We start from the raw sequence: 26,889 nt of genomic DNA, 5'->3' as shown, positions 1-26,889 counted from the left end.
AGTGGACAGTTTGATTTCATAGAAGTGTGATTGACTTGGAGTTACATTGTGTTGTTTAAGTGTTCCCTTTATTTTTTTGAGCAGTGTATTTTGATGTGCTTAACACTTTTTTGGTTTAACACATGATTCCATTTGGGTTATTTCATAGTTTATATCTTCACTATTATTCTTCAATGTGGAAAATAGTAAAAAATTAAGAAAAACCCTTTAAATGAGATGTCAAACTTTTGACTGGTACTGTAACTATTCAGACCCTTAACTCAGTACTTTGTTGAAGGAACTTCGGCAGCGAGTACAGCCTCGAGTTTGACACTACAAGCTTGGCAGACCTGTATGAGGAGTTTCTCCCATTCTTCTCTGAAGATCATCTCATACTCTGTCAAGTTGGATGGGGAGCATCGCTGCACAGCTATTTTCAGGTCTCTCCAGAGATGTTCGATCGGGTTCAAGCCCGGGCTCTGGCTTGGCCACTCAAGGATATTCAAAGACTTGTCTTGAAGCCCCTCTTGCGTTGTCTTGGCTGTGTGCTTAGGGATGTCTTCCTGTTGGAAGGTGAACCTTCACTCCAATCTGAGGTCCGGAGCGCTCTGGAGCAGTTTTTCATCAAGGATTGCTCTGTACTGTGCTCCGTTCATCTTTGCCTCAATCCTGACTAGTCTCCTAGTGCCTGCCACTGAAAAACATCCCCACAGCATGATGCTGCCACCACCATACTTTAACATAGGGATGGTGCCAGATTTACGCAAGACGTGACGCTTGGCATTCAGGCCAAAAAGAGTCATGTGCGTTTTACTGAGAAGTGGCTTCCTCCTGGAAGGTTCTCCCACCTCCACAGATGAACTCTGGAGCTCTGTCAGTGACCATTGGGTTCTTGGTCACCTCCCTGACCAAGGCCCTTCTCCCCCGATTGCTCAGTTTAGCCAGGCAGGCAGTTCTTAGGAAGAGTCTTGCTGGCTCCAGACATCTTCCATTTAAGAATGATGGAAGCCAAGGAGTTCTTTGGGACCTTCAATGCTGCAGAAATGTTTTTGTACCCTTCCCCAGATCTGTTCCTCGACACACTCCTGTCTCAGAGCTCTACAGAAAATTCCTTCCACCTCATGTCTTGGTATTTGCTCTGACATGCACTGTCAACTGTGGGACCTTATATAGACAAGTGTGTGCCTTTCCAAATCAATTAAATGTACCACAGGTAAATCCAATCAAGATGTAGAAACATCAAGGATGATCAATGGAAACAGGATGAACCTGAGCTCAATTTCTTGTCTCATAGGAAAGGGTCTGAATACTTCTGTAAATAAGGTATGTTTCTTTTTTAAAATAAAATTACAAACAATTCTAAAAACCTTTTCACTTCGTCATTATTGGGTATTGTTTGTAGATTTGTCAACTCAAAAGGCAATAACATCTTTAATAAATGGAACGCACAAAAATGTACAAATATAAATTATTACGTTTCATCTTCCCATGTGCAAATAGAGTCCAGCCAAGTCCAATAGCTATTCCACGAGTGAATTACTCATCTAAATGTCAATATCACAGATACAAAATTAAAACCTCAAGTCAATTCAATACCTCATTTTTTATAAGCAATAAAAAGGTTAATATAAACAGGAGCAAAAAAACTATAAAACAGACAATTTACCAGATGAAAAGTAGACAATATGAAAATGTGTCCATTTCCTCCCCCTATTGATGGTGCAGTTCAGACAAGCTTCACTCTTAGAAAACATGGCATGATTCTGGCTGAACAGCAGATCAAGGGAACTGTTACAGAAATATGTTAAGTGTAGAAAGAAATGTAAATCCTATCCATCAGCTTTGAGCCCCTATGCACATGTGTAGATCTAAGCGGAGTAGATAGTGTAAGCAAAATGAAAATAATTCAGAAGTCTCTCAGGCATGGTGGAGATATTACAAAATGTGTTATACCTGGGATATCCATTCCTTTCAGCTCTACATAAAGCCTACATGCAATTTGTAACACGGCTTGAATCATGACAATAGAACAAAAACCTAGGTAAAATGGTTTCCACCTGTGCTGGAAGATCACCCCCCAAAATAAAAATGGATAGAATGCTTGGTTACAGTCTCGCTCTTCCCTTCAAGTGGTCCTGATTGGTTGCAACTAGGGATGCAAGATAGATCTGTGAGCATATCGGAAATCGGACAATATTAACTAAAAATGCCAACATCGGCATTGGCCCTATGTCTAGCTTAACGACGATGTGCAAAACCGATTTCAAAGCTGACGTGCATACCTATATAATGTAGGTAGATGACGTAACGACGCCACGAAAAATACAGCGCTACACAGAACAAAAGAAAAACACTAAGCACACACTTCCAACAACTAAACATCTGTTCCAAGATCGAGTAGCTGTCGGACTTCTGTTTTTGTCTTGTACCGGGTAAATCCAGTTATCATATAAATATATATATATTTAAATCTCAATTTCCATCTACAGACTGAACATACTCTCCAGCAAACTGCCTCACCAAATGTGGTACGGATCTGAATTTTTTTATACTTTAGAATTGGAACACCAATCAGTAGCTAGCCAGCTAACTAGCTAGTAGTCAGTTAGCTTGGACATAAGCCAGCCTCAGCCCGGTAAATTCCTGCCAGTCTGCACATCGCGATATCAACCCAGAGCATATCGGACTGCTTTTCTCTGCCACATCTCCGGAATCCTACTACAAGCTCTGAACCTTTACACCGGATTATCACAGCTAGCTAGCTGCTATCCGAGTGGCTACTCCTGGCTAACGTCTCTGTACCGAAGCAAGTACCAGTTAGCCTGGAGCTAACCTCCCGACACGGAGCACTGCCGATCCATTATGACTGATCTGCCGACGACACCGTCCGAGGGGGTTTCTACAGGCTCTTGCGTTGCGACGTCCCCCGCAGGCCCTACTGCTAGCCCCAGCCTGCTAGCTGTCTGAATCGCCATGTCTCCAGCTCGCCTGGCTACTCACTGGACCCTATGATCACTCAGCTACACATGCCTCTCCCTAATGTCAATATGCCTTGTCTACTGACATTTTGGTTAGTGATCGTCTTATTTCACTGTAGAGCCTCCAGCCCAGCTCAATATGCCTTATTTAGTCCTTTTGTTCCACACCCAACACATGCGGTGACCTCACCTGGCTTAAATGGTGCCTCTAGAGACAAAACCTCTCACTTCCTCACTCAATGCCTAGGTTTATCTACACTGTACTCACATCCTACCATACCCTTGTCTGTACATTATGCCTTGAATCTATTCTTCGTGCCCAGAAATCTGCTCCTCTTACCCTCTGATTTGAATGCACTAGACGACCGACTTGACCCGGGTATCCTGGAAGGATATTGACCTCATCCCATCAGTTGAAGATGACAAGTTGCACTTTAAAAGTGCTTTCCTCACCATCTTAAATAAGCATGCCCCATTCAAAAACAATTTGAACTAAGAACAGATATAGCCCTTGTTCACTCCAGACTTGACTGCCCTTGACCAGCACAAAAACATCCTGTGGCGTTCTGCATTAGCGTCGAAGTCAGGAATAGTCAGGAACCAATATACTCAGTCAGTTAGGAAAGCTAAGGATAGGTTTTTCAAACATAAATTTGCATCCTGTAGCACTAATTCCAAAATGTTTTGGGACACTAAAGTCCATGGAGAATAAGAGCACCTCCTCCTTGCTGCCCACTGCACTGAGGATAGGAAACACTGTCACCGTAGCAAAATCTAAGATAATCGAGAATTTCAATAAGCACTTTTCTACAGCAGGCCATGCTTTCCAACTGGCTACCCCAACCCCGGCCAACATCTCAGCACTTCCTGCAGCAACTTGCCCAAACCCCTGCTTCTCCTTCACCCAAATACAGACAGCTGATGTTCTGAAAGAACTGCAAAATCTGGATCCCTACAAATCAGCTGGGCTAGACAATCTGGACACTAAAATTATCAGCCGAAATTGTTGCAACCCCTATTACTAGCCTATTCAACCTCTTTCGTATCGTCTGAGTTCACCAAAGATCGGAAGGCTGCCTTTTAAAATCGGGAGACACTCTAGACCCAAACTGTTATAGACCTATATACATCCTGCCCTGCCTTTCTAAAATCTTCGAAAGCCAAGTTAAATTAACAGATCACCGACCATTTCGAATCCCACCGTACCTTCTCCACTATGCAATCTGGTTTCTGAGCTGGTCATGGGTGCACCTCAACCACGCTAAAGGTCTAAAACCGCCATCGATAAAAGACAGTACTGTGCAGCCGTCTTCATCAACCTGGCCAAGGCTTTCGACTCTGTCAATCACCGCATTTGTATCGGCAGACTCAATAGCCATGGCTTCTCAAATGACTGCCTCGCCTGGTTCACCAACTACTTCTCAGATAGAGTTCAGTGTGTCAAATCGGAGGGCCTGTTGCACGGACCTCTGGCAGTCTCTATGGGGGTGCCACAGGGTTCAATTCTCGGGCCGACTCTTTTCTCTGTATATGTCAACGTCATCGCTCTTCTTGCTGGTGATTCTCTGATCCACCTCTACGCAGACGACACCATTCTGTATACATCCGGCCCTTCTTTACACTGTGCTAACAAAACTCCAAAAGACCTTCAACGCCATACAACACTCCTTCCGTGGACTCCAACTGCTTTTAAAAGCTAGTAAAACTAAGTGCATGCCCTTCAACCGATTTCTGCCCGCACCCTCCCTCCCGACTAGCATCACTATTCTGGACGGTTCTGACTTAGAATATGTGGACAACTACAAATACCTAAGTGTATGGTTAGACTGTAAACTCTCCTTCCAGACTCACATTAAACATCTCCAATCCAAAATGAAATCTGAATCGGCTTCCTATTTCGCAACAAAGCCTCCTTCACTCATGCTGCCAAAAATACCCTTGTAAAACTATCCTACCGCTCCTTGACTTCGGTGCTGTCATTTACAAAATAGCCCCCAACACTCTACTCAGCAAATTGGATGTCGTCTATCACAGTGCAATCTGTTTTGTCACCACCCACCACTGCAACCTGTATGCTCTCGTTGGCTGGCCCTCACTACATATTCGTCACCAAACCCACTGGATCCAGGTCATCTAAGTCTTTGCTAGGTAAAGCCCCACCTTACCTCAGCTCACTGGTCACCACAGCAACACCCACCCGTAGCACACGCTCTAGCAGGTATATTGCAGTAGTCATTCCCAAAGCCAACACCTCCTTTGGCCAGCTTTCCTTCCAGTTCTCTGCTGCCAATGACTGGAACGAATTGCAAAAATCACTGAAGCTGGAGTCCTATATCTCCCTCTCTAACTTTAAGCATCAGCTGTCAGAGCAGCTTACCAATCACTGTACCTGTACACAGCCAATCTGTAAATAGCACATCCAACTACATCATCCCCATATTATTACTTACCCTCTTGCACCCCAGTATCTCTACTTGCACATTCATAATCTGCACATCCATCACTCCCGTGTTAATGCTAAATTGTAAATATTTCGCCTCTATGGCTTATTTATTGCCTTTACCGCCCTACTCTTCTACATATGCACATTGTACATTAGAAAAATCATCATGTTATTGACTGTACGTTTATGTGTAACTGTTGTGTTTGTCGCACTGCTTTGCTTTATCTTGGTGTGTGCAGAAGAGTAGGGCGGTAAAGGTGTGTGTGTGTGTAACCTTTAACTAGGCAAGTCAGTTAAGAACAAATTCTTATTTACAATGACGCCCTACCCCGGAGACACTGGGTCAATTGTGCACCGCCCTATGGGACTCCCAATCATTGCCAGATGTGATGCAGCCTAGATTCGAACCAGGGACTGTAGTGACACCACTTGCACTGAGATATAGTGCCTTAGACCACTGCGCCCATGTGCGTGTTAAATAGTTAACTGTACTAGAATGCTTAAAAGGCAGCACATTTTTTTTATATCGGGTATCGGTTTATTTGGCAAGGAAAATAACGATATTGGGCAAAAACGTTATATCGGTGCATCCCTAGTTGAAACATCAGGAAGTCATTGAGGAAACTTCCTCAGGCACAGAGTAGGACGGGGGATCAACATGAGGGAAGCCACATACTTTACTTAGAAAAAGGGATAGAACGAGGAAGATGCTATAGAGATGGGTGGAGAAACAGTAGAGGCATGTGTTCTATGCCGCCGACCGCCGTCGGATGACAAACGCTCCTCTCTGCAGTTGTCCGAGGTAGATCCTCATCTTTGTGCTGTCACTGGTCTTCCTCACCCAGATCTGTGAGGGGAAAACAGAACAAATAAATCATTAGCTCTACGGCAATAAGAAAGAGCATCTGTAGGGGGGAAATCACAAGTTCAGTGGATGAAAAAGCAGCAAAAATCTAAATGTCACAATTCCTAACATTCCACAGCATTTTAAGTCATGCAGTCTAAGATTCCTAAACTGTAGAAGACATACGGCTAAAATGCATAGCCGTGTAGCCTGGCACCAGATCAGTTTGTGCCGTCGTGCAAACTACACTGAACAAAAATAAAAACGCAACATGAAACAATTTCAAAGATTTTACTGTGGGAAAATCTGTCAATTTAAATAAATTAGGCCCTGATCTATGGATTTCATATGACTGTGAATACAGATATGCATGTGGGTCACAGATAGCTTAAATGTAGGGCCGTGGATCCAAAAACCAGTCAGAATCTGGTGTGACCAGCTCTTGCCTCATGCAACATCTCCTTCAAATAGAGTTGATCAGGCTGTTGATCGAGGCCTGTGGAATGTTGTCCCGCTCCTCTTCAATGGCTGTGCTTAGTTGCTGGATATTGGCGGTAACTGCTGTTGTACATCGATCCAGAGCATCCCAAACATGCTCAACGGGTGACATGTCTGGTGAGTATTCAGGCCATGGAAGAACTGGGACATTTTCAGCTTCCAGGAATTGTGTACAGACCCTTGCGACATGGGGCCGCACATTTTATGCTGAAACATGAGGTGATGGCGGAGGATGAATGGCACATGGGCCTCAGGATCTCGTCACAGTATCTCTGTGCATTAAAATTGCCATTGATAAAATGCTATTCTGTTCATTGTCTGTAGCTTATGCCTGGACATACCATAACCATGGGCACTCTGTTCACGTTGTTGACATCAGGAAACCTCTCACCCACACAACACCATACAAGCTGTCTGCCACCTGCCCGGTACAGTTGAACCGGGATTCATCGTGAAGAACACACTTCCCCAGCATGCCGGTGGCCATCGAAGGTGAACATTTGCCCACTGAAGTATTTTAGGTCAAGACCCTGGTGAGGACGACGAATACGCATATGAGCTTCACTGAGACGGTTCGTGCAGAAATTATTTGGTTTTGCAAACCCACCGTTTTATCAGCTGTCCGGATGGCTGGACCATGTCTTCAGGTGAAGAAGCCAAATGTGAAGGTCCTGGGCTAACATGGTTACAAATGGTCTACAGTTGTGAGGCCGTTTGGACATACTGCCAAACTTTCTAAAATGACATTGGAGGCAGCTTATGGTAGAGAAATTAACATTACATTCTCTGGCAACAACTCTGGTGGACATTCCTGAAGTCAGCATGACAATTGCATACACCCTTAAAAGTTGAGACATCTGTACCATTGTGTTCTGTGACAAAACTGCACATTTTAGAGAGGCTTTTCATTGTCCCCAGCAAAAGGTGCATCTGTAATGATTGTGCTGTTTAATCAGCTTCTTGATATGCCACACCTGTCATGTGGATGGATTATCTTGGCAAATGAGAAATGCTCACTAACAGAGATGTTAACAAATTTTTAAACAAAGTTTGAGAGAAATAAGCTTTTAGTGAGTATGGAACATTTCTGGGATCTTTTATTTCAGCTCATAAAACATGGGACTAACACTTTACATGTTGCGTTTATATTTTTGTTCAGTGTAGTATGCAATGACTAAAGACAGCACAAATATCTTAGACCAGGCTAGTGGCGATAAGGGTCTGACACCCACCTCGTTTGTTCCCACAGAGCTGATGACACAGCTGATCTTGGTATTCTCTTTGGACTCCAGGTAGATGGCTTGGCCCTTATGGTACCTGACAGGGTCAAGACAAGAACAAAACTACATGAGACAAAAAACATTAGCAATTAAGCACTTCTCATGCTGGAAATGAATGTATGATCATTATCTTACCTTGTCGTCAGTAGCCATTTCAGACATTTCTAAGCAGTGTCCTTAAAAAAACACGGATATTTAAATTAAAACGGCAAAATATTTAAATGTAGTTCCTCTAATGTTTAATCGACTGACATTGAGTGAGGGGGTAAGAGCAGGGATCAGTCCATTCAGGTAAGAATGTCATACAGTACCAGTCAAAGGTTTGCACACCTACTCATTCAAGGGTTTTTCCTTTATTATTACTATTTTCTACATTATAGAATAATAGTGACGTCATCAAAACATATGGAATCATGTAGTAACCAGAAAAGTGTTAAATATAAAATATATTTTGGTTTATTAAATATTCTTCAAAGTAACCACCCTTTGCCTTAATGACAGCTTTGCACACTTGGCATTCTCACAACCAGCTTCACCTGGAATGCTTTTCCAACAGTCTTGAAGGAGTACCCACATATGCTGAGCGCTTGTTGGCTGCTTTTCCGCCACTTCGCGGTCCTACTCATCTCAATTGGGCTGAGGTCGGGTGATTGTGGAGGCCATGTCATCTGATGCTGCCCTCCATCACTCCTTCTTGGGCAAATATCCCTTACACAGCTTGGAGGTGTGTTGGGTCATTGTCCTGTTGAAAAACAAATGATAGTGGTACTAAGCACAAACCAGATGGGATGGCGTATAGCTACAGAATGCTGTGGTAGCTATGCTGGTTAAGTGTGCCTTGAATTCTAAATAAATCAGTGTCGCCAGCAAAGCACCATCAGACCTCCGCCATGCTTCACGGTGGGAACCACACATGTGGAGATCATCCGCTCACCTACTCTGCTTCTCACAATAACACAGTAGTTGGAACCAAAAATGTCAAATTTGGACTCAGACCAAAGGACAGCTTTCCACCGGTCTAATGTCCATTTCTCGTGTTTCTTGGCCCAAGCAAGTCTCTTCTTATTGGTGACCTTTAGTAGTGGTTTCTTTGCAGCAACTCAACCATGAAGGCCTGATTCATTCAGTCTCCACTGAACAGTTGAGATGTGTCTGTTAATTGAACTCTGACACACTTATTTGAGCTGCAATTTCTGAGGCTGGTAACTAATGGACATATCCTCTGCAGCAGAGTTAACGCTGGGTCTTCCTTTCCTGTGGCGGTCCTCACGAGAGCCAGTTTATCACAGCACTTGGTTTTTGCAACTGCACTTGAAGAAACTTTAAAAAGTTGAAATTTTTCAGATTGACTGACCATGTCTTAAAGTAACGGACTGTCGTTTCGTTTTTCTTATTTAAGCTGTTCTTGCCCAAATACGGACTTAAGTCTTTTACCAAACAGGGCTGTCACAACACAATTGATTGGCTCAAACACACTAAGTAAACAAATTCCACAAATTAACTTAAGGCACACCTGTTGAATGAAATGCATTCTAGGTGACTACCTCATGAAGTTGGTTGAGAATTCCAAGTGTGTGCAAAGCTGTCAAGGCAAACAGTGGCTACTTTGAAGAATCTCAAATATATTTTGATTTGTTTAACACTTTCTTGGTTACTACTTTATTCCATGTGTTATTTCATAGTTTTGATGTCTTCACTATTATTCTACAATGTAGAAAATAGTAACAATAAAGAAAAACCCTGGAATGAGTAGGTGTCCAAACTTTTGACTAGTACTGCACACACACACACTATCTATTTAATGTAATTTTAAAGGCAATCTAACAGAATCTGCTTCTCCCGTATGACAGCCAGCCAGGTAATCTTGGATTATCATATACTCTGTCTGGGGAGAGTCATCCTGAGGTAAGAGCAGTAGCAGGTGGAACAGACTAAACAGACAGTAATCACTTTGAAAGGAGTAGATGTGGATAGTACATTTCCCCATGGACGTGGTATATCCAGTACCCTCACCAAAGCCATATAGTTTCACGGTTAACAACAGAGTGAAACTGATAGCAGCCAGCACTACTTAGTGGTCCATCACCTGAGCCCTCTCTCATTTCAAAATGTATCAGAGGCTACATGAGTCATGGAAAAGGAACACATTTTAAATTTCCACACTTCAAAAGGAATTATTCATTGACGTTTGATGTCCTATGCAGGGAGCGCTAGACTCTCCCTCTCTACCCAAGGGGCCTAAGAGAACAGATTATCCAAGTAAAGCCAACATTCAGTCGTTTCTGTCAGAATGGCCAAAGCCATGTTCTAGCCCCATGATAGTGAAATGTAAATCCATGGTGGCAGATGACCAACATTCCCACCATTCATTGATAGTAAGACATAAGCATTCTCTACTGACCAGAGGGCAGATAATGCATCTTAAGTATTTTGTAGTTAAGATCTTGTTTGAAAAACCTTTGCAGACATGCCAGAAACACAACCAGTAAGGGCTACAGTTCCTGTTGCATAGTATTTATACGGGTGTGTGGCCATCTAGTGGCTAATAAAAGTCAACTGCATCATGGACTAAAAACTCAATATTCTATAATAATATACCAGTTTAGTAAATCACGTTTTGCCCTATTTTTTTGTTTTTTAAACCGTGTTAAACCACAACAGCTGTCAATAAAAAGGACCACAGTGGAACTAAGTTTGACTTCATCAACCTAAATGAAAATTCCCTTTTTCTTCTGTTTTTAAAATAGTCTAATAAAACAAATTAAAGTGAAGATAAACAGAGGCCGTTGTGATCGAGCAAGCTTCGCATGCATTTACATTAAATTAAAAGCAGTCTCAGATAGCCGCTGGTCCCTTTTAATAGGGGCGGCAGGTAGCCTAGTGGTTAGATTGTTGGACCAGTAACCGAAAGGTTGCTAGATCGAATCCCCGAACTGACAAGGTAAAAATCTGTCGTTCTGCCCCTGAACAAGGCAGTTAACCCACTGTTGCTAGGAAGTCTTTGTAAATAAGAATTTGTTCTTAACCGACTTGCCTAGTTAAATAAAAAATATATTTTAAAAAATAAATAGCCGGGCATCTGGCATACATTTCACTGCAATTACATGGCGTGAGAATGGTGCTGAAGCTCAAATCAGGGGTGCATGATAGGCAGCCAAGTCTGATTTTGATGGATTTGTTATTACAATGTTTATACTGTCACAATAAACAGTGTGGTAGTATTGAGTTTCTAAATTGTTTTAAGCAAAAGCTGTGTGCATTAAGGAAATAGATGCCTGGCTAAAATAGAAGCCTGTCTCTAATAACCGCTGTTGTGTTCAGTGATTGAAAAAAGTGAAAAAACTACTGGGCTATTAATAGAAGTTATAGAGTATGTATGTACAGTGCATTCAGAAAGTATTCAGAGCCCTTCACATTTTCCAAATTTTCTGATGTTACAGCCTTATTCTAAAATTGATTGAAGACATTTCATTCCCTCATCAATCTACACACAATACCCCATAATGACAAAGACAAAACACGTTTTTTTATTTTTAGCAAATGTATTAAATATAAAAAAATAAATACCTTTACTATTTAGACCCTTTGCCATGAGACTCAAAATTGAGCTCAGGTGCATCCTAGTTCCATTGATCATCCTTGAGATGTTTCTACAACTTGATTAGAGTCCACCTGTGGTAAATTCAAATGATTGGACATGATTTGGAAATACACATAGCGGTCTACATATTGTCCCACAGTTGTCAGAGCAAAGACCAAGCCATGAGGTTGAAGGAATTGTACTTAGAGCGCCGAGACAGGATTGTGTCAAGGCACAGATCTGGGGAAGGGCACCAAAAAATTTCTGCAGCAATGAAGGTCCTCAAGAACACCGTGGCCTCCATCATTCCTAGATGGAAGAAATGTGGAACCACCTAGGCTCTTGCTAGAGCTGGCCGCCCAACCAAACTAAGCAATCGGAAGAAAAGGGTCTTGGTCATGGAGGTGACCAAGAACACGATGGTCACTGTGACAGAGCTCCAGAGTTCCTCTGTGGAGATGGGAGAACCTTCCAGAAGGACAACCATCTCCGCAGCACTCCACTAATCCGGCATTTATGGTAGAGTGGCCAGACGGCAGCCACTCCTCAGTAAAAGGCAAATGACAGCCGCTTAGTTTGCCAAAAGACACCTAAAGGCCTCAGACCATGAGAAACAAGATTCTCTGGTCTGATGAAACCAAGATTAAACTCTTTGGCCGTAATGCCAAACGTCACGTCTGGCGGAAACCTGGCACCATCACTACGGTGAAGCATGGTGGAGGCAGCATCATGCTGTGGGGATGTTTTTCAGCAGCAGGGACTGGGAGACTAGTCAGGATCGAGGGAAAGATGAACAGAGCAGAGAGATCCTTGATGAAAACCTGCTCCAGAGCACTCAGGACCTCAGACTGGGGGGGGAGGTTCACTTTTCAACAGGACAACAACCCTAAGCACACAGCCAAGATAACACAGAAGTGGCTTCTGGACAAGTCTGAAGGTCCTTGAGTGGCCGAACCAGAGAGCAAACTTGAACCGGATCAGACATCTCTGGAGAGATCTGTTTTTGCTTTGTCATTATGGGGTATTGTGTGTAGATTGGGGGGGCTTAATCCATTTTAAAATAAGGCTGTAACGTAACAAAATGTGGAAAAAGTCAAGGGGTCTGAATAATTTCCAAATGCACTGTATGTACCATCTCTTGTCATAGTAGAGCTTTCCTTCTTCGATGCGGGCTTCATAGCGCTGTGAAGGGGCCTCTACTGGAGTGGTGGGCATATGGTCTGGAGAAGACGGAGACACTGGGGGAGAAAACATGGCATGAGAACAAAACAAAAAATCTGTCTAGTCATTTCAATGTAAGTAGTTAACTTACTATAACGCGGCCTGGGCAGGTTTTTATATTTAACAATGGTATCTAAAATGAATATAATATTTTCTGAACTAAAATCCTTTAATAACTTGATGTATTTTTTTCTCATTTTAGCTGAATAGGTCTTTAGACTAACTGAAACAATCATAAGAGTAGTAAAACCTGGGCGCTTGGGGGACTTCAGCTGCTTGTTCAGTGTTCGCAGATCTTCCATTATCTGTTCGTCTGTTAGTAAATAGTTTAACTGAGGTGTGCCTAGTTAAGGACAACTCATATCATAATTTGTACCCAGATACTCCAAATAATATTTCTGTAAATAACAATATCTGTTATAACATCTGTGCAAATTAGAAATGGGAAGTGTACTGTAACTAAAAATCAGTAAAAAACAGATTGTTATTGAAGACAGATGGATTCTGCACAGTGCATAGCTCGGGTCAACCCTTATATAAACAAGCAGAGAGTTGTAAAGGATATCAGGTGCAGGTTTCCTCCGTTTGTCTGGAATGGGGACTGGATCGTTGGGCCTCCTCCTCAACTTCCGGGTCATGATGGGTTTCACCTCCATAGAATCTAGAGGGAAACAAAGCATGAGCTCACTGCAGCTGACACTCAAAGAAATAACTAAAACAGATTAAATGTATATCAGTATATTGATAACTATATGTAATGTATTCTCAGTACGTAAAGTTACATGACCTTACAGGTTTTAATAACATTACTGCACAGCAACAAGATCATCAGCTGAGTGATTAGCATGAAATATGCTAATTTTGAGTAAGCGAACACAATGCATCTAAGACTAGGCCAATTTAACTGGCACCCATGTTAATACCAAGGCTGTGAGATCTGAGATGGGCTTAAAAGCTTTCCCTCTCATCTCTAAAACACTTCCACTGCATGAACAGAAATAAATTAGCCTACAGTCTTCTTCCTCAAGTTTTTTTCTCTTTCACTCATTCTTTTTAATCCCCACATGAGGGGGGGGGGGGGGGGGGGGGATTTCTCTGTTATCTTTATCTTTTTCAGTGATTCTCCTACCGCCGGTCAACTCCATTGTTAATTTCTCATTCTCTATCATCTTCTTTTTCTCCTCAAGCTCAGCAATTAAATTTTCCTTCAGCTCAACCTTCTTATCGTCAAACTCCTTCACCGCCGCTTTTTTCTCTTTGATGTGGTTCCTCTCCACCTGTTCCGTCTGTGAAAGACAGAAAAGGAGAGGCGGAGAGGCCCGGGGATGTTCACTGTGTCAAAAGGACATCATGGCAAGCTAATTATTCAATGGAATTACAATGTTAAGTAATAATATCAAACATGTCTTACCTCGAGTTGGAGGAAGAGATCTGTAGGAAACAGACAACACAACAGTAACGCTCATGTTGACTGAAGCGTCAGTTACTCCCTGTCTGCCACATTGACTTGTCACAAAACCTGCACATCCTTGGGTGAGTACAAGATCAAATGATAAAGAACATGGTCTCTACACGTGGAAAACAACTACTGAAACACCCATCTAGTTCAAAATCAGTGCACAGTGATCTTACCAGCATTGCGAAGTCTCTCTTTATATTGCTGGTCCAGCTTCTTCAGTCTCTTCTGGTACTCCTGAAGTGTTCCTGCAGGGATGAGAAAACAGCATGTAACGTCCATATTCAACCAATTTTTGCAAGGAACAACACTACCTCTGAGGTGTCATCGTAACAGTTGTGTAAAATGATAAAGGTCTGCTACGCTCCTACTTCAGCATGTTGAGGGATTTATGACATTGCTAATCAAATATTGTTATTACAGTAAGGATGATTAATAGATTATAGGATAGGCCAAATTAATAAATAAAGTAGCCTTGCACATGCTTTAGCTTGCGTGAGACAGAACAGCTCATAGGAGCAGGAGCCTATTTCTGTAGCGTGAGGCAGCTTGATGTACAAATATACCCCATGGACAGGATACTAGTCTATCACAGGGCTTTGCCGCCAATCTCTCCCCTTGATGCTGAGTGCCAAGAAGAGATGCATCGGGTCCCATTTTTACAGTCTTGGTTATGACTCAGCTGGGACTCAAACTCCCAACCTTCCAATCTCAGGGCGGACACTAACCACAAGGCCAGTGAGTGGGTTGAATTCATAAATTAAAGGGCTCCCGAGAAAGGCAGCGGTCTAAGGCACTGCATCTCAGTGGTAGAGGCTTCACTACAGACCCTGGTTCGATTCCAGGCTGTATCACAACCGGCCGTGATTGGGAGTCCCATAAAGTGGCGCACAATCGGCCCAGCGTCTTCCAGGTTTGGCAGAGGTAGGGCGTCATTGTAAATAAGAACTTGTTCTTAACAGACTTGCCTAGTTAAATAAAAAATATAATAAAATAAATGCAGTGAGGATAATTAGAAACAGTGATATTACCTTCTTGGAGCTGCGTCAACTGCATTTTCAACGATGCCAACTTGTCTTGGTACATCCTGCAACAAAACAAACATGATTATCACAACCAACTACTGTATCTGTACATTTAGTCCTTCAAGATTGGGCTACATTTTGAACATCCCATTTGGTCCGTTCCTGTACAGCTACCTCCTGTAGGTTTTCGCTCCTACCCCAGTTGTAACTAACCTGATTCAGCTTTTCAACAAGCGAATTATTAGAATCAAGTGCGCTACATTAGAGTTGGAGTGAAGGACGGTAGCGCTCCAGGAACAGGGTTGGAGAGCCCTGATTAATCTATCCAGCGTAACCATGCATTTTGGGGAAAACTCACTGTTCTTTAATTTCCACATAGTCATCCTTGTTGTGTTTCGCTAAGTCAGTTTCACTGGCGTCTTCAGTGTCTGAAAAGGGGCAAAAAAGCCTTATGTCAGTTATTAAAGTATACTAGCTATACACCTTAGGTCTAAGGTACCAAATTAGTCAACATCATATGGCATGCCAAGACTACATTTTCAGAACACGTTGGTCAACCCCATTCCCAAATCAATGATATCAATACTTTTAGGACATGCGTTCCTCCATAAAAAGACAGGAAATCGTAGTAACGTTAGACGAGTAAAAGCATTTGCACTCAGTAAAGTTACCATTATTTGCTTCACCCATGACTCGGTTACCAGCCATTTGTTTAAACTTACATAAACATATAACAAAACACAGAAAAACGAGGTGCGGAGGCTGATAAAGCACAGGTTTCCCCCCCACTGATGCATTTAAATATAGCTTGGGTAGCTAAGTTAGTTTATGTCATAGGATAAACTAGGTAGTTTGCTACCTAACTGACTTAGCAGGCTACTACCGTCACAAGCAAAGTGGTAAACTAGCACGCTCGACATTCGGCGAACAGGCTGGCTCGTTTGTATCAACAACTTCTCGTTGAAACGTCGCAGAAAGAAATGTACCACGGCAGAAAGCTATCGACTCGTGTAATTAGTAGTTTCTCATTTGACCATCCAACTAATTCTCAATAGCGAACTGTTTACCTTGAGTGCCGAACGTTTGCCGCATGTTGACTTGCTAGCACAGTTGCTATTGCGTAGCTGGGAGACTAAGTTCCAGGCGTGCGGTGTGATGTGGCAAGCTAACGTTAACTAGCTTAGCAACGACTCACTCAGAAGACTTGGATAGCTAGCTAATTAATCGAGTTTCTTAGATTCAATCTCGTGAGCTTGACCTATGTTTTGCCGAACGTTACGTGACATTACCTACATAACTACCCTGACTAGCTCGGTAGTCAACTTGCTAACGTTGGTTGCCTAGCTACTGAGCTTGCCAGCGCAAAGGTTATGCCAGGTTACCTGTCAGCGGATTGTACTGTAACGTTAGCTAGATATCTACTAGTCGACAAAATTACACTAGCTGGACAGTTTAAAATGGATGACCTTACAACTATCATCAAAGTCAGTTAACATTGTTGGCTAGCGTCATTGCTGAAAATTTGAATGAGCTTGGCTGGGCCTCAAAATCTAACTATCCAACCACCTTCATCGACATGCAAGGATAATTACAAAAATAAAACACGTTTCATATACTTCACACCAAGAACGTGTCAGAACAGGCCAATCAAATAAATCATAGGTGGTAAAGCCGGCGTTTCTTGCCACATGTCAAATGTTCTAACGTTACTGAGAATTACTGCCTGACCTGACTTGTTCCTAACTTTACTGCTAATATTTTAACATTAAATGAGCCAGATGGCAGAATTGAGACTCCCGTGCACGTGGGTAACAAGATGAACGCTTTCTGCGTTAACTTAAGCAATCTGTCCACCACCAGACCAGAACACGGTTTGCTGTAACGTTAACTCGTTAGAAGACCAGGCTTGGATGCAAACCATGAAAGTTGAAAAATACATCAACTCCTCCCCCTGACAGGTAGCTTTCTTGCCAGCTGCTACTAACGTTACTCTTCGTGTGAACCAGAATATGGCGTTTAACAGGAGAATCGCCATATTCAACGTCCCCTGTAAATCCTGCCTGATTCTGGTTCACTAGTCGTGGTGCCAGATCCCCCACGAATCGGAAGCCTGTGTTGTAGTGATGGGTCGTTCGCGAACGAGTCAGCTCTAGAGCCGGCTCTGGTAGGTGAACGTTGGGAGCCGTCTCGCATATCAGAAGAGCAGAATCTATTTATACAAATATAAACAAATGAAGATATGAATAATCAAAAAGATTTTAATGAATATAATTAACAAATTCAAAGAACGAAAAAATAAAATAGGCCTAAATGCTCAAACGCACACACATCCGTTCTGACCGTCTGCTCAGACTAACAGCATCACCTGTTGTTCCTGTCAAATCATACACAGTGTCAACCAATGAACCAAAGATGCGTAAGGAAGGGCCGAGCCAACTCACTCAGTCAGTCACACACTTAGCAGCCGAGGAGAGAGGAAGGACAGCTGTGAAAATGAGTCGGAAGCACAGTAGCATTTGGATGCATTTTAATAATGTAGACAATGTTAGAGCAGTGTATAATTTGACAAAACAAAATCTCATATAAATCCAGTTCTACGCACAACCTACACCGGCATATGCGAACTGTGCACCCAACTGTGAAGCTAACTAGCGGAGCTTCGAGAAACTAGCGAGCATGCTAGTGATAGTGGTGGAGCCAGCACCTCCACACGTGGATGTATCCACTCAGTCAAGTAGGCCTACTCCGCAACCCACAGTAACGCAGTCTTCTATGGACCAGTTTATGGCAAACGTCTGTCTGTAGAAAAACAAAGCCAAATTGATAATGCATTGGCTAAAATGATTGCCACCGATTTCCAACCATTTTCGATCGTGGAGGACCGAGGTTTTGTAATTGTGTACATTGGATATAGACTATTGCTATAATTTCTAAGCAGGAAACCGTTTCAAAATCACTTATTCCACAACTGTACGAGAGCACACAGGCTTCAGTACGGGAAGGAGTCCAAAAAGTTACTGCAGTTTGCCTTACCACTGACTGCTGGACATCAAGGGTAACCACTTATTACATGTCGGTTACATGTCACTTCAGTGAAGATTTTTCGATGTCTAGCTGTCTTCTGGACTGCTTTGAGTTCAGCGACAGACACCTCAGAAAACTTGGCAGAGAGTTGAGAGTGGCCAGAGAATGGAAAGTAGATGAAAAAGTAGTCTGTTGTGTTAGCGACAATGCAGCTAACATAACCAAAGCCATAAAAATTTAAATGGACCCATCATCCATGTCTTGCCCACACAATCAACCTGATTGTAAGAGATGCTCTGAAGGTGATGAAGCCCACTGTGGACAAAGTGAAAGCAGCTCTGGAATACTTCCACAGGAGTACAGTAGGTGCTGAAAAACTAAAGTCTACACAACGCCAGATGGGGATACCTGAGCTGAGGCCTAAACAAGACTGCACTACAAGGTGGAATTCAACAATTGTATATGTTTAAGTGGTTTCTTGAGTCAAAGGATGCCATCATCTCTACCCTGGCCATTGTCAATGCACCCGTTGATGCTCTGACCCAAGAGGAATGGGAGGTAGTGGAGGAGGTGTGCAGATGCCTGGAACCTTTTGAGCAGGTCACTGTGGAGAGGTACAGTAAGCAATTATTACTACATTATTTAATCCAGTATTATATATGTATATGAGCAGTAGATGAGAATGTAGTATCAGTAGACAAAACATGCACCTGAACTAATAGGTTCATGTTCTCTCTTTTCAGCTATGCGACAGTCTCAAAAAATGATACTCCCGTGTAAGGGTCTGCAGCGAATCACAGCCAGCAGCTAGAGAGAAGCAAATGTAACCACAGGACATGCAACAGAGTTGATGGACACCTTATGTTCATCAATGGACAGAAAGTTCCACAGAATGGAATATAATCACGTGCTATCAGAAACCGCTGCACTTGACCCCAGGTTTAAGAAGGTAGCCTTCAGTGATGCCAGAGCGATTGAGGAGGCTCTTCCAAGAATAACCTCAGCAGCAGGGAGGGACTGCCCCAGCAGTCAGTTGGCTCAGGCACCAGGGCAACAGGAAGAAGAGGGATCAGATGGAGCAGAAGCACCAGAAGTAGTGCCACAAACGTCTGCTGTTTGGATGCTGTTTGACGAGAGAGCAACTGGGGATACAGCATGAAGGAATCCCTCAGCAGATGCCATAATGGAGGTCCGATCCTATTTGGAGGAGCACCTCCGAAGGTCTGCAGATCCTCTGAACTGGTGGAAGAACAAGGCCTCTGTCTACCCACGGCTTACTAATAAGGTCATGACAGGGAGACTGCATAGTGACCACATCTGTTCCCTCTGAGAGGGTCTTCTCAAAAACGGGACAAATAATTACTAAGAAGAAACCGCATCAGCCCCTCAAGTGAGGCAGCTTGCATTTCTGAATGCAAATCTCTCATAAAAGCAAAATGTGGTCAGCATTGCTGTGTGCTGCTGGTTATAACATGGTACTAAAGAAGAGAGAGAAAAGAGGGACCAGTTTAATGTTTTAAGTGGGATGCTGCAGTTTTGCACATTATTTATTTTTCTTTGATATGGTGCAATATTCTATTATTATGTTCAGATTGTATTCATTTTGAATGGTTAGATTTATATCCACTTTGTTTACATACATTAAAAAAGTTATATTTTAAATGCAAATGTTTAGTAGCATTCTTTTTCATAACAAACCAATGCATTATTAAATAGATTGGTTAAGGTAGAATATGATTATATTTAATTAGAATTGTTTTAACACCAATTATAGTCAATCTATTTGACTTGGGAAAAAAATACAAAACATTTTTTTAAAGAGCCGTTTGGGAGCCAAAAGAGCCTGAATGCCCATCACTACTGTGTTGTTGTTGATTAAGCTGGCCAGTCATCTTTTTTTGTTTCATATTTTTTCTATTAAGTAGAAAAACAAGTACAATCACAGAAATATACAAACAAGAGTACATAAACCTAATAGACAGGGGTGTTACATATCGAGATACATTTTCAATTTGTCAAAAAGGTTTATGATAGGAATTGCTTTTTGTTTTTTACACTTACTGATAGAATTTAAATGTCATTTTGAAATGTTCTTAGACAAATGTGAAGAGGAGTTTGTTCTCCGCCCATTTCATGGAGAAATTATCTGCCATGAAAAATAAACTGAACAATTAAAAGTTAAATCAGGGTCCATATAATTTGGATCAAATTAAAACATAATATCAGAGTCTTTCAAATGAACATTAATAGTAGCTACGGTAGTTTCTTTTAAAATAAAATATTTTAACTCAAACCAAAATCTTCTGACATAAGAACAATCCCAAAATAAATGGTACACGTTATCAATGGCTATTTTGAAACTGTATAATAAAGGTCTTTACAGGGTAGATTCTTTGAATTAGTTTGTATGATACTTATTTCACCTTTTAAGATACAGTATTTCCCAGAAAACAAGAATTTGTTCCAATTCACTTGTCCTAGGGCTGCATTCCAGTATATTCTAACAGAGGGAATAGTAACATCTTGAGAGTTTTCTTTTATACACGTTATTACATTTATAGTTTAAAATGTCAATTCCTTCTAGCCGTACTGAGGCTACAAAATCCTCAACAGTAGCACTTGGAGTACTGTTATATTCTCATAAAAGAGCACCTTTAGGGAGAGCTCTAACAACTATTTGAAACTCCTCAGGATTTGTGTGTTCTCATGAATTCTGGATAATCATATAGTTGTCCATCATTATTCAATCATTGTTTAACCCAGATAATGCTGTTGTCCAACCAGTTATACAAAAACAAGTCTTTGTTTTTCCATCTTATGTCTTTATTATTCCAGATTGTATATCTATGTGGGGAAAATTTGTGTTTTTACAAGAGGTTCCAAGTTAGAAGTACTTGTTTATGAAAGTTAGCAAACTTAATAGAGATCTTACCCACGTCAAAGTTGCATTTAGGCAAGAATTCTATACCACAAATCTGTTGGAATATTACATTTGGGACTATATTCCAAATGCAATCCTTATTTCTTAAATAGTTTTGTATCCATTTTAACTTAGATTATAGGTTTTAAAATCCAGAGCATTCCTCACTCCCTCACTTTGGGTTCTACATATTACCGCTTTTCTTAAATAATGAGGTTTAGTCCACCATATGAAGTAAAATAATTTAGTATCAACCATTTTAGTTACTGACAGAGGAACATCCAAGGCAAAGGAGGTATACACCAACCTTGACAGACCTTCAGATTTTGACAAAAGTACACGTCCAGATAAAGAAAGATCTCTTAATAACCAGCAGTTAAATCTCTTTACAATTTTCTCTACAATAGGAGATAAATGTAAGTTGTCCCTTTCTTTCTGCTCGTTGCTAACTTTAATACGAAGATATGTGATCACATATTTTTCAAGGATATTACATAATGAGTTTAAGTCACATTTTTTCAACGCAAATATTTCACATTTCCTAATATTCAGGGATAAACCAGATACATGTGAGAAGGCATTAATACATTCAATAGCTTTCCTGACTTCATTATGTTCTTTAAAAAAATGTGGTGTCGTCAGCAAATTGTGAATATTCTCTCTTTATCTTGTATCTGAATACCCTTAAAACTATACATATTGATATTTGCCATAACTTGTGACCCTAAAATATAAAAATCGGGCATCCTTGTTTAATTCCGTGCCTAATCTCTGTGAAAGTTCAATGGGATAATTTAACAGAGCTGTTACTATTATTGTAAAGTGCCTTAATTACACTTTGAAAATAGACCAAACCCCCAAACTCGAAGTCTCAAAAAGAAAATGTTCAAAAACCTTGTAAAAGTGTACAAATAAAGTAAAGCTATCTTCCATAATGTGTGGTTAGCTAACGTTAGTTAGTTAACTACGGTACTGTAGCTATCGTTACGACATCGTTTCCCAAGCTAACGTCAGCTCAAACGTACTGCCTTACAGTTCAATGGGGATGAGTTTATTTAAAAAAAAAAAAATGTTAATATAATATTTTAAAAATCTAACGTTAATGTTCCTTAGTAAATATAACAAGTGGAACGCGTTAGCCAGCTAAAGCTAACTAATGCGTTACTGAACCTAGTTAGTTTAGCTAACGTTACCTTCTTCCGAGTCTATTCCCCTGAAGCTTCGATCATCGTCCTCGTCCACACTATCAAGTTCTTCTTCATCATTGTAATAATCTACCATCGGTGATAATAAAGTGGAAGCCATATGCTGGCTAGCTAGTAAAATTGTAAACAAACGTTAGATAAACAATCGATTTGAATTGCTGTACAGAACAAAACAGCGCTTACGTCTGTTAAGACCCCAATATATGGGAGATGGCCGCCAACGCGCCTGACCAAAATCCCAAATTCACAAAACTAAATATATATTTTTGGGGGGTGATTTTATCACACCGTTGTGAATAAAACATGTACTAATTGAATCACGTATAGGTTAAATAGCCGTTTTCCTTATAACTGCACCTGATGTGTGTTGTCTAAGTAGGCATTTACGAGGTCAGTCCTCGTGCAGAGCGCCACGATTTTCGAGGTTTTGTTGTTGTTGTTGTTGTTGTTGTGATGATTCTTCTTCTATAGTATTTAGAGGTGCATGCCGCCACCTACTGTGTGGGGTGAAAACTGGGGAACTTTAACGCAGAAAACACAGGGGGAAAAAACGAAAACATAACGCATTGTTTCAGCCGTAAAGTCCTGGAGATCCAAAAGCATTTTTGTTTGACTTGTACAATGTATCACCTGCACAATAAACACAACAAAATCCACCTTCTAAACTTTCAGCACTTCAGGATCCCTCAACTGATGAACAACACTTTCTGCAGGCTGCTGGGCATCCATTGCCATTTCTTACTCATTTGCACTTGCTCCTTCTGCCATTTGTCTGCCTCTGTATAGGAGACCTGGTGGAAAGCCCGGATTCTTGCTACTTCGACCTCCTTCACCCTTACAGGGCATTCCTGGAACTCGGGAACGTGGTTTCCACAACAATTGCAGCACTGTGTATCCACTGACTCTTCCACAACAAATGTATTCCGTCTGCACACATTTGCCACAATGCCCAACTTTTTAAATTCAAGACACTGCAACGGTCCCTTCCACTCTGTTGTCCTGAGTCTGCACAGAACTGCCAGGACCTACGATCAATGGTGTCCCTGAAATTTTTAAATCCTGTATCTCTCGACACATTCACGAATATAGTAATGACCTCTCAACCTTCCAGCTGCCTACTGGACCCTATTCCAATGAAACTACTGAAAGAGCTACTTCCTGTGCTTGGCCCTCCTATGTTGAACATAATAATTGGCTCCCTATCCTCCAGATCTGTACCAAACTCACTAAAGTGGCAGTAATAAAGCCTCTCCTGAAAAATCCAAAACTTGACCCCGGGGGAGAAAAAAAAAATGATTGGCCTATATCGAATCTCCCATTCCTCTAAAACATTTTTGAAAAAGCTGTTAAGCAGCAACTCAGTGCCTTCCTGAAGACAAATAATGTATACGAAACACTCCAGCCTGGTTTTAGACCCCATCATAGTACTGAGACGGCACTCATAAAGATGGTAAATTACCTTTAAATGGCATCAGACCAAGGCTCTGTATCTGTCCTCGAGCTCCTAGACCTTATGGCCGCCTTTGACACCATTGATCACCACGTTCTTTTGGAGAGATTGGAAACCCTAATTGGTCTAAATGGACAAGTTCTTGCCTGGTTTAGATCTTACCTGTCGGAAAGATATCAGCAGTGTTGTGTTCAATTCACCTGAAGTGAGACAGATTCAAGACCAGAGGGTGGGGGGGGAAGGGGGGGGGGGTGCAAGAAAAAAATGCATGCTGAGGGAAATTAGAGCCACTCTACAAAGTATTACTAACTCAAACACAGTGGGGAACAATGAGGGCCTTCTTAGGACATAAAAAATAAAATGTTAATGACTCTAATTCTATTATTCTTTTCAATGATGTTCTGATTTAATCTCTTCAGTTTTTATTGGAAAGGAAATGGTTAACACTGAAGCGAAGCAAAAATATCCAGTCAGGATTTTTCTTTGGTGGTCTCTGGAGAGATAATTCTATCTAGCTAAATCAGACATTGGCTAGGAAAGAGGGTGGGAAGAAAAGCCGATCAAGCCGATCAAGGATGGGTGTGACGGGGAGTAGAACTGGTAGTGAGTTCGCTGAAGCTAATATTACAGAAAGTAGGAATGAGTGGGTTACAGTGGCGAAGAAAAAGAGAAACAAGAAGTAAAGCTGGGCCTCCTGGGTGGCGCAGTGCGGCTTGGTTGGGTTGTGTTTCGGAGGAATGGCTTTCGACCTTCGTCTCTCCCGAGCCCATACGGGAGTTGTAGATGAGACAAGTAATTACTAACAATTGGATACCACGAAATTGGGGAGAAAAGGGGGTAAAAATTAAAAATAAAAAAGAAGTAAAGCTGTAGTGGGAAAATAGGAAACCACTAGACTCGTTTTTTAGTCGGAGTGAGGGTTTTGGATCAATGCTACTTGGGAAGCATTTCAAGGAAAATCTGGAATGTGTTGGAGGAAAGTGTGAAGTCGGTGAGAGACACGAGAAGTGGTCTTATTTAGATTTTTTTGTGTTTCTGTGGAGCAGAAGAAGCGTGTTTTAAGTCTCAAAAAGAAATCGGAGTGGAATGTTTCATGTATGGATTGTTGTAGACGGGCACCTATCAAGGGGGTTATTTCTGGGGTTGCGTGAGAAATAAAGGCAGAGTATATTACTGAAGACATTGATGAAGGGGTTGGTGCACATCAACTGACCTGTATGGTAAATACATTTACTTCATCCATGCTACTGTTCTTTGAAGAGGCTCTCCCTTCTCATATAAAGTTAGGATTCATGTCCTGTAAGATTTTTTTGTGCACAATCCCCTTCAGTGTCATAAATGTCAAGTGTGTGCAGAAGGGAGGAGTATTGAATGCCAGATGAAGTGAAATGCTGCAACTGTGGAGGTGAACATGCACCTGAGTTCCTGGAATGTTCCGTTAGGGTGAAGGAGAATGAGGTGGCAAGGGTAAAGAGTGTCCAGCGTGTCTCCTTTTTTGAGGCGGTGCGAAGATTGGAAGGAATGAGTAGTGGGGAAGAAACAATCATAGTAGTGTCACCATGAGCAGTAAGGGTTTTTCATCAAACGAGGGATAGTGAAATACTACATGTTAAAAAGGTGGACTTTTTAAGTTTTTGGGGTCTTTGTGATTTCAGAGCCGAGGCCGTGCAAGAAATCCTGCCAGTGAATCTTCTGCCATCACAGGCCCATGAGCCCGTGTAAGGATGTATTTTGGAGTGGACTGTGATTGAAGAAGTGGTATGGGTTTTGTTAGTTGATGTGTTTCATTTTGAATTTTGTATGGTGTCATTTTCCCCCTTTCCCGCAATGTTTTTTGTTTCTTATTCAATACCACGTCCAGCTGGTGGCAGTAATGCACCATTAACATTGGACGCCCATGCGCAATTGCAAGCAGTAGTTTTCCCACAGTCTAGTAAGCCATCTTTTGTTCTAGGCTAGTTTGCAGGGGCTGCAGCAGGTGTTATTGAAGAGGATGTTGTTTGTAATTTGTTAGTTTCAAATTATCGTCATCTGTTGAGTGGAACTGTCTTTTTTATTGGAGCTCGCTTTCTGTTGTTAGCCATCTCTTTGAAAATAACTTGTGTGTTTAACATTGTTGCATTTAAACTTTAGGTCCCTATTTACTTTATGCTTAACGTGAAATGTTTTGTTGTAATTGGTCAATTTCGATTGGGAAATGCTTAGCCTAATGGTTGTGTTTTTGTATTCTTATGATAGGGACCTACTGGCTTATTATGTCCGAAGGAATGGGCTGCTTATCCTTTAACATCAGGCTGTGTTTGACTATTGTCTTTCCATCAGCCCTATGCAGTGGTGTAGTGGTGCCTAGAGAAGTGGGTGTACTCAAATTTTGGCCAAGATTTCCCAAATGGCCCACCCAGCGATGGAAAGGCTCCTTATGTGAAAAGTTTTCCTATATATTTTCACACTCAATCACACTATTTTAAAATAGAACATAACATTTGTTGTTTTTCTAACTAAGTCCACAACAATACTTAAACCACATAAGGAGACCACTTAGGAGATCTGAGGAGTATTTTTGTAGTAATAATGTATTCTTTATTTGTTTTTGCTCAATCTGATTTACTGGGCCTGGCAGGGCCTGGCTCACAAGTGGGTGGGCATGTGTCCAGGCCCACTCATGCCCACGCCCCTGATGCAAACAGCACATGTTGACTGACTTGCGCATCACAAAAAGCCTTTGGACCAAACTTATTCAATACATGGTTTGCATACCCATTGTTGCCTTAGTTAGCGTTTCCTATCTACCCTACCGGCTACCGATGACATTCTTCTGTGAGCTCCATGCCAAAACCAGTCGGTCTTGCTGCCTGCAGATGATATTCTGCTGAAACTAGGCTATGTGTGCTGCGCGCATGTGAACTTATTTCACGTACTTTGCGATTGTGTAGGTTAATTTGTGCATGATTTCTAGATTGTACTACATAATTGATAAGTCATATAC

The 26,889-nt window shown here is 41.6% G+C and overlaps 1 protein-coding gene across 6 annotated transcripts; it reads right to left on the bottom strand.

Moving 5' to 3' along the window:
* Positions 1-1,391: 1,391 nt before the first annotated feature.
* On the bottom strand, positions 1,392-22,665 carry suds3 (SDS3 homolog, SIN3A corepressor complex component). Of its 6 annotated transcripts, none has more exons than XR_008759199.1 (12): positions 22,442-22,665; positions 15,663-15,732; positions 15,311-15,366; positions 14,456-14,527; positions 14,235-14,254; positions 13,953-14,109; positions 13,389-13,484; positions 13,074-13,160; positions 12,735-12,840; positions 8,597-8,764; positions 8,158-8,198; positions 8,012-8,059 (listed from the first exon to the last, which is right to left on the bottom strand). XR_008759199.1 is itself a non-coding variant. In XM_055920377.1 (11 exons), the coding sequence occupies exons 1-11, from the start codon at positions 22,551-22,553 to the stop codon at positions 6,149-6,151; spliced, it is 960 nt and encodes a 319-aa protein (XP_055776352.1). In that variant the 5' UTR covers positions 22,554-22,665; the 3' UTR covers positions 1,392-6,148. The 6 variants fall into 6 exon arrangements, 3 of the variants coding, with proteins under 3 accessions (XP_055776352.1, XP_055776353.1, XP_055776354.1); XR_008759200.1 differs by having other exon boundaries at positions 8,030-8,059; positions 8,559-8,764; XM_055920377.1 differs by lacking the exons at positions 8,158-8,198; positions 8,597-8,764 and adding an exon at positions 1,392-6,247 and having other exon boundaries at positions 7,975-8,059.
* Between the last annotated feature and the right edge of the window lie 4,224 nt (positions 22,666-26,889).

The sequence above is a fragment of the Salvelinus fontinalis genome, chromosome 4, assembly GCF_029448725.1.
Source record: "Salvelinus fontinalis isolate EN_2023a chromosome 4, ASM2944872v1, whole genome shotgun sequence".
NCBI classification, from domain to species: domain Eukaryota; kingdom Metazoa; phylum Chordata; class Actinopteri; order Salmoniformes; family Salmonidae; genus Salvelinus; species Salvelinus fontinalis.
Note: the sequence above shows the minus strand (reverse complement) of the source record. Positions and strands in the feature narration are given on the sequence as shown.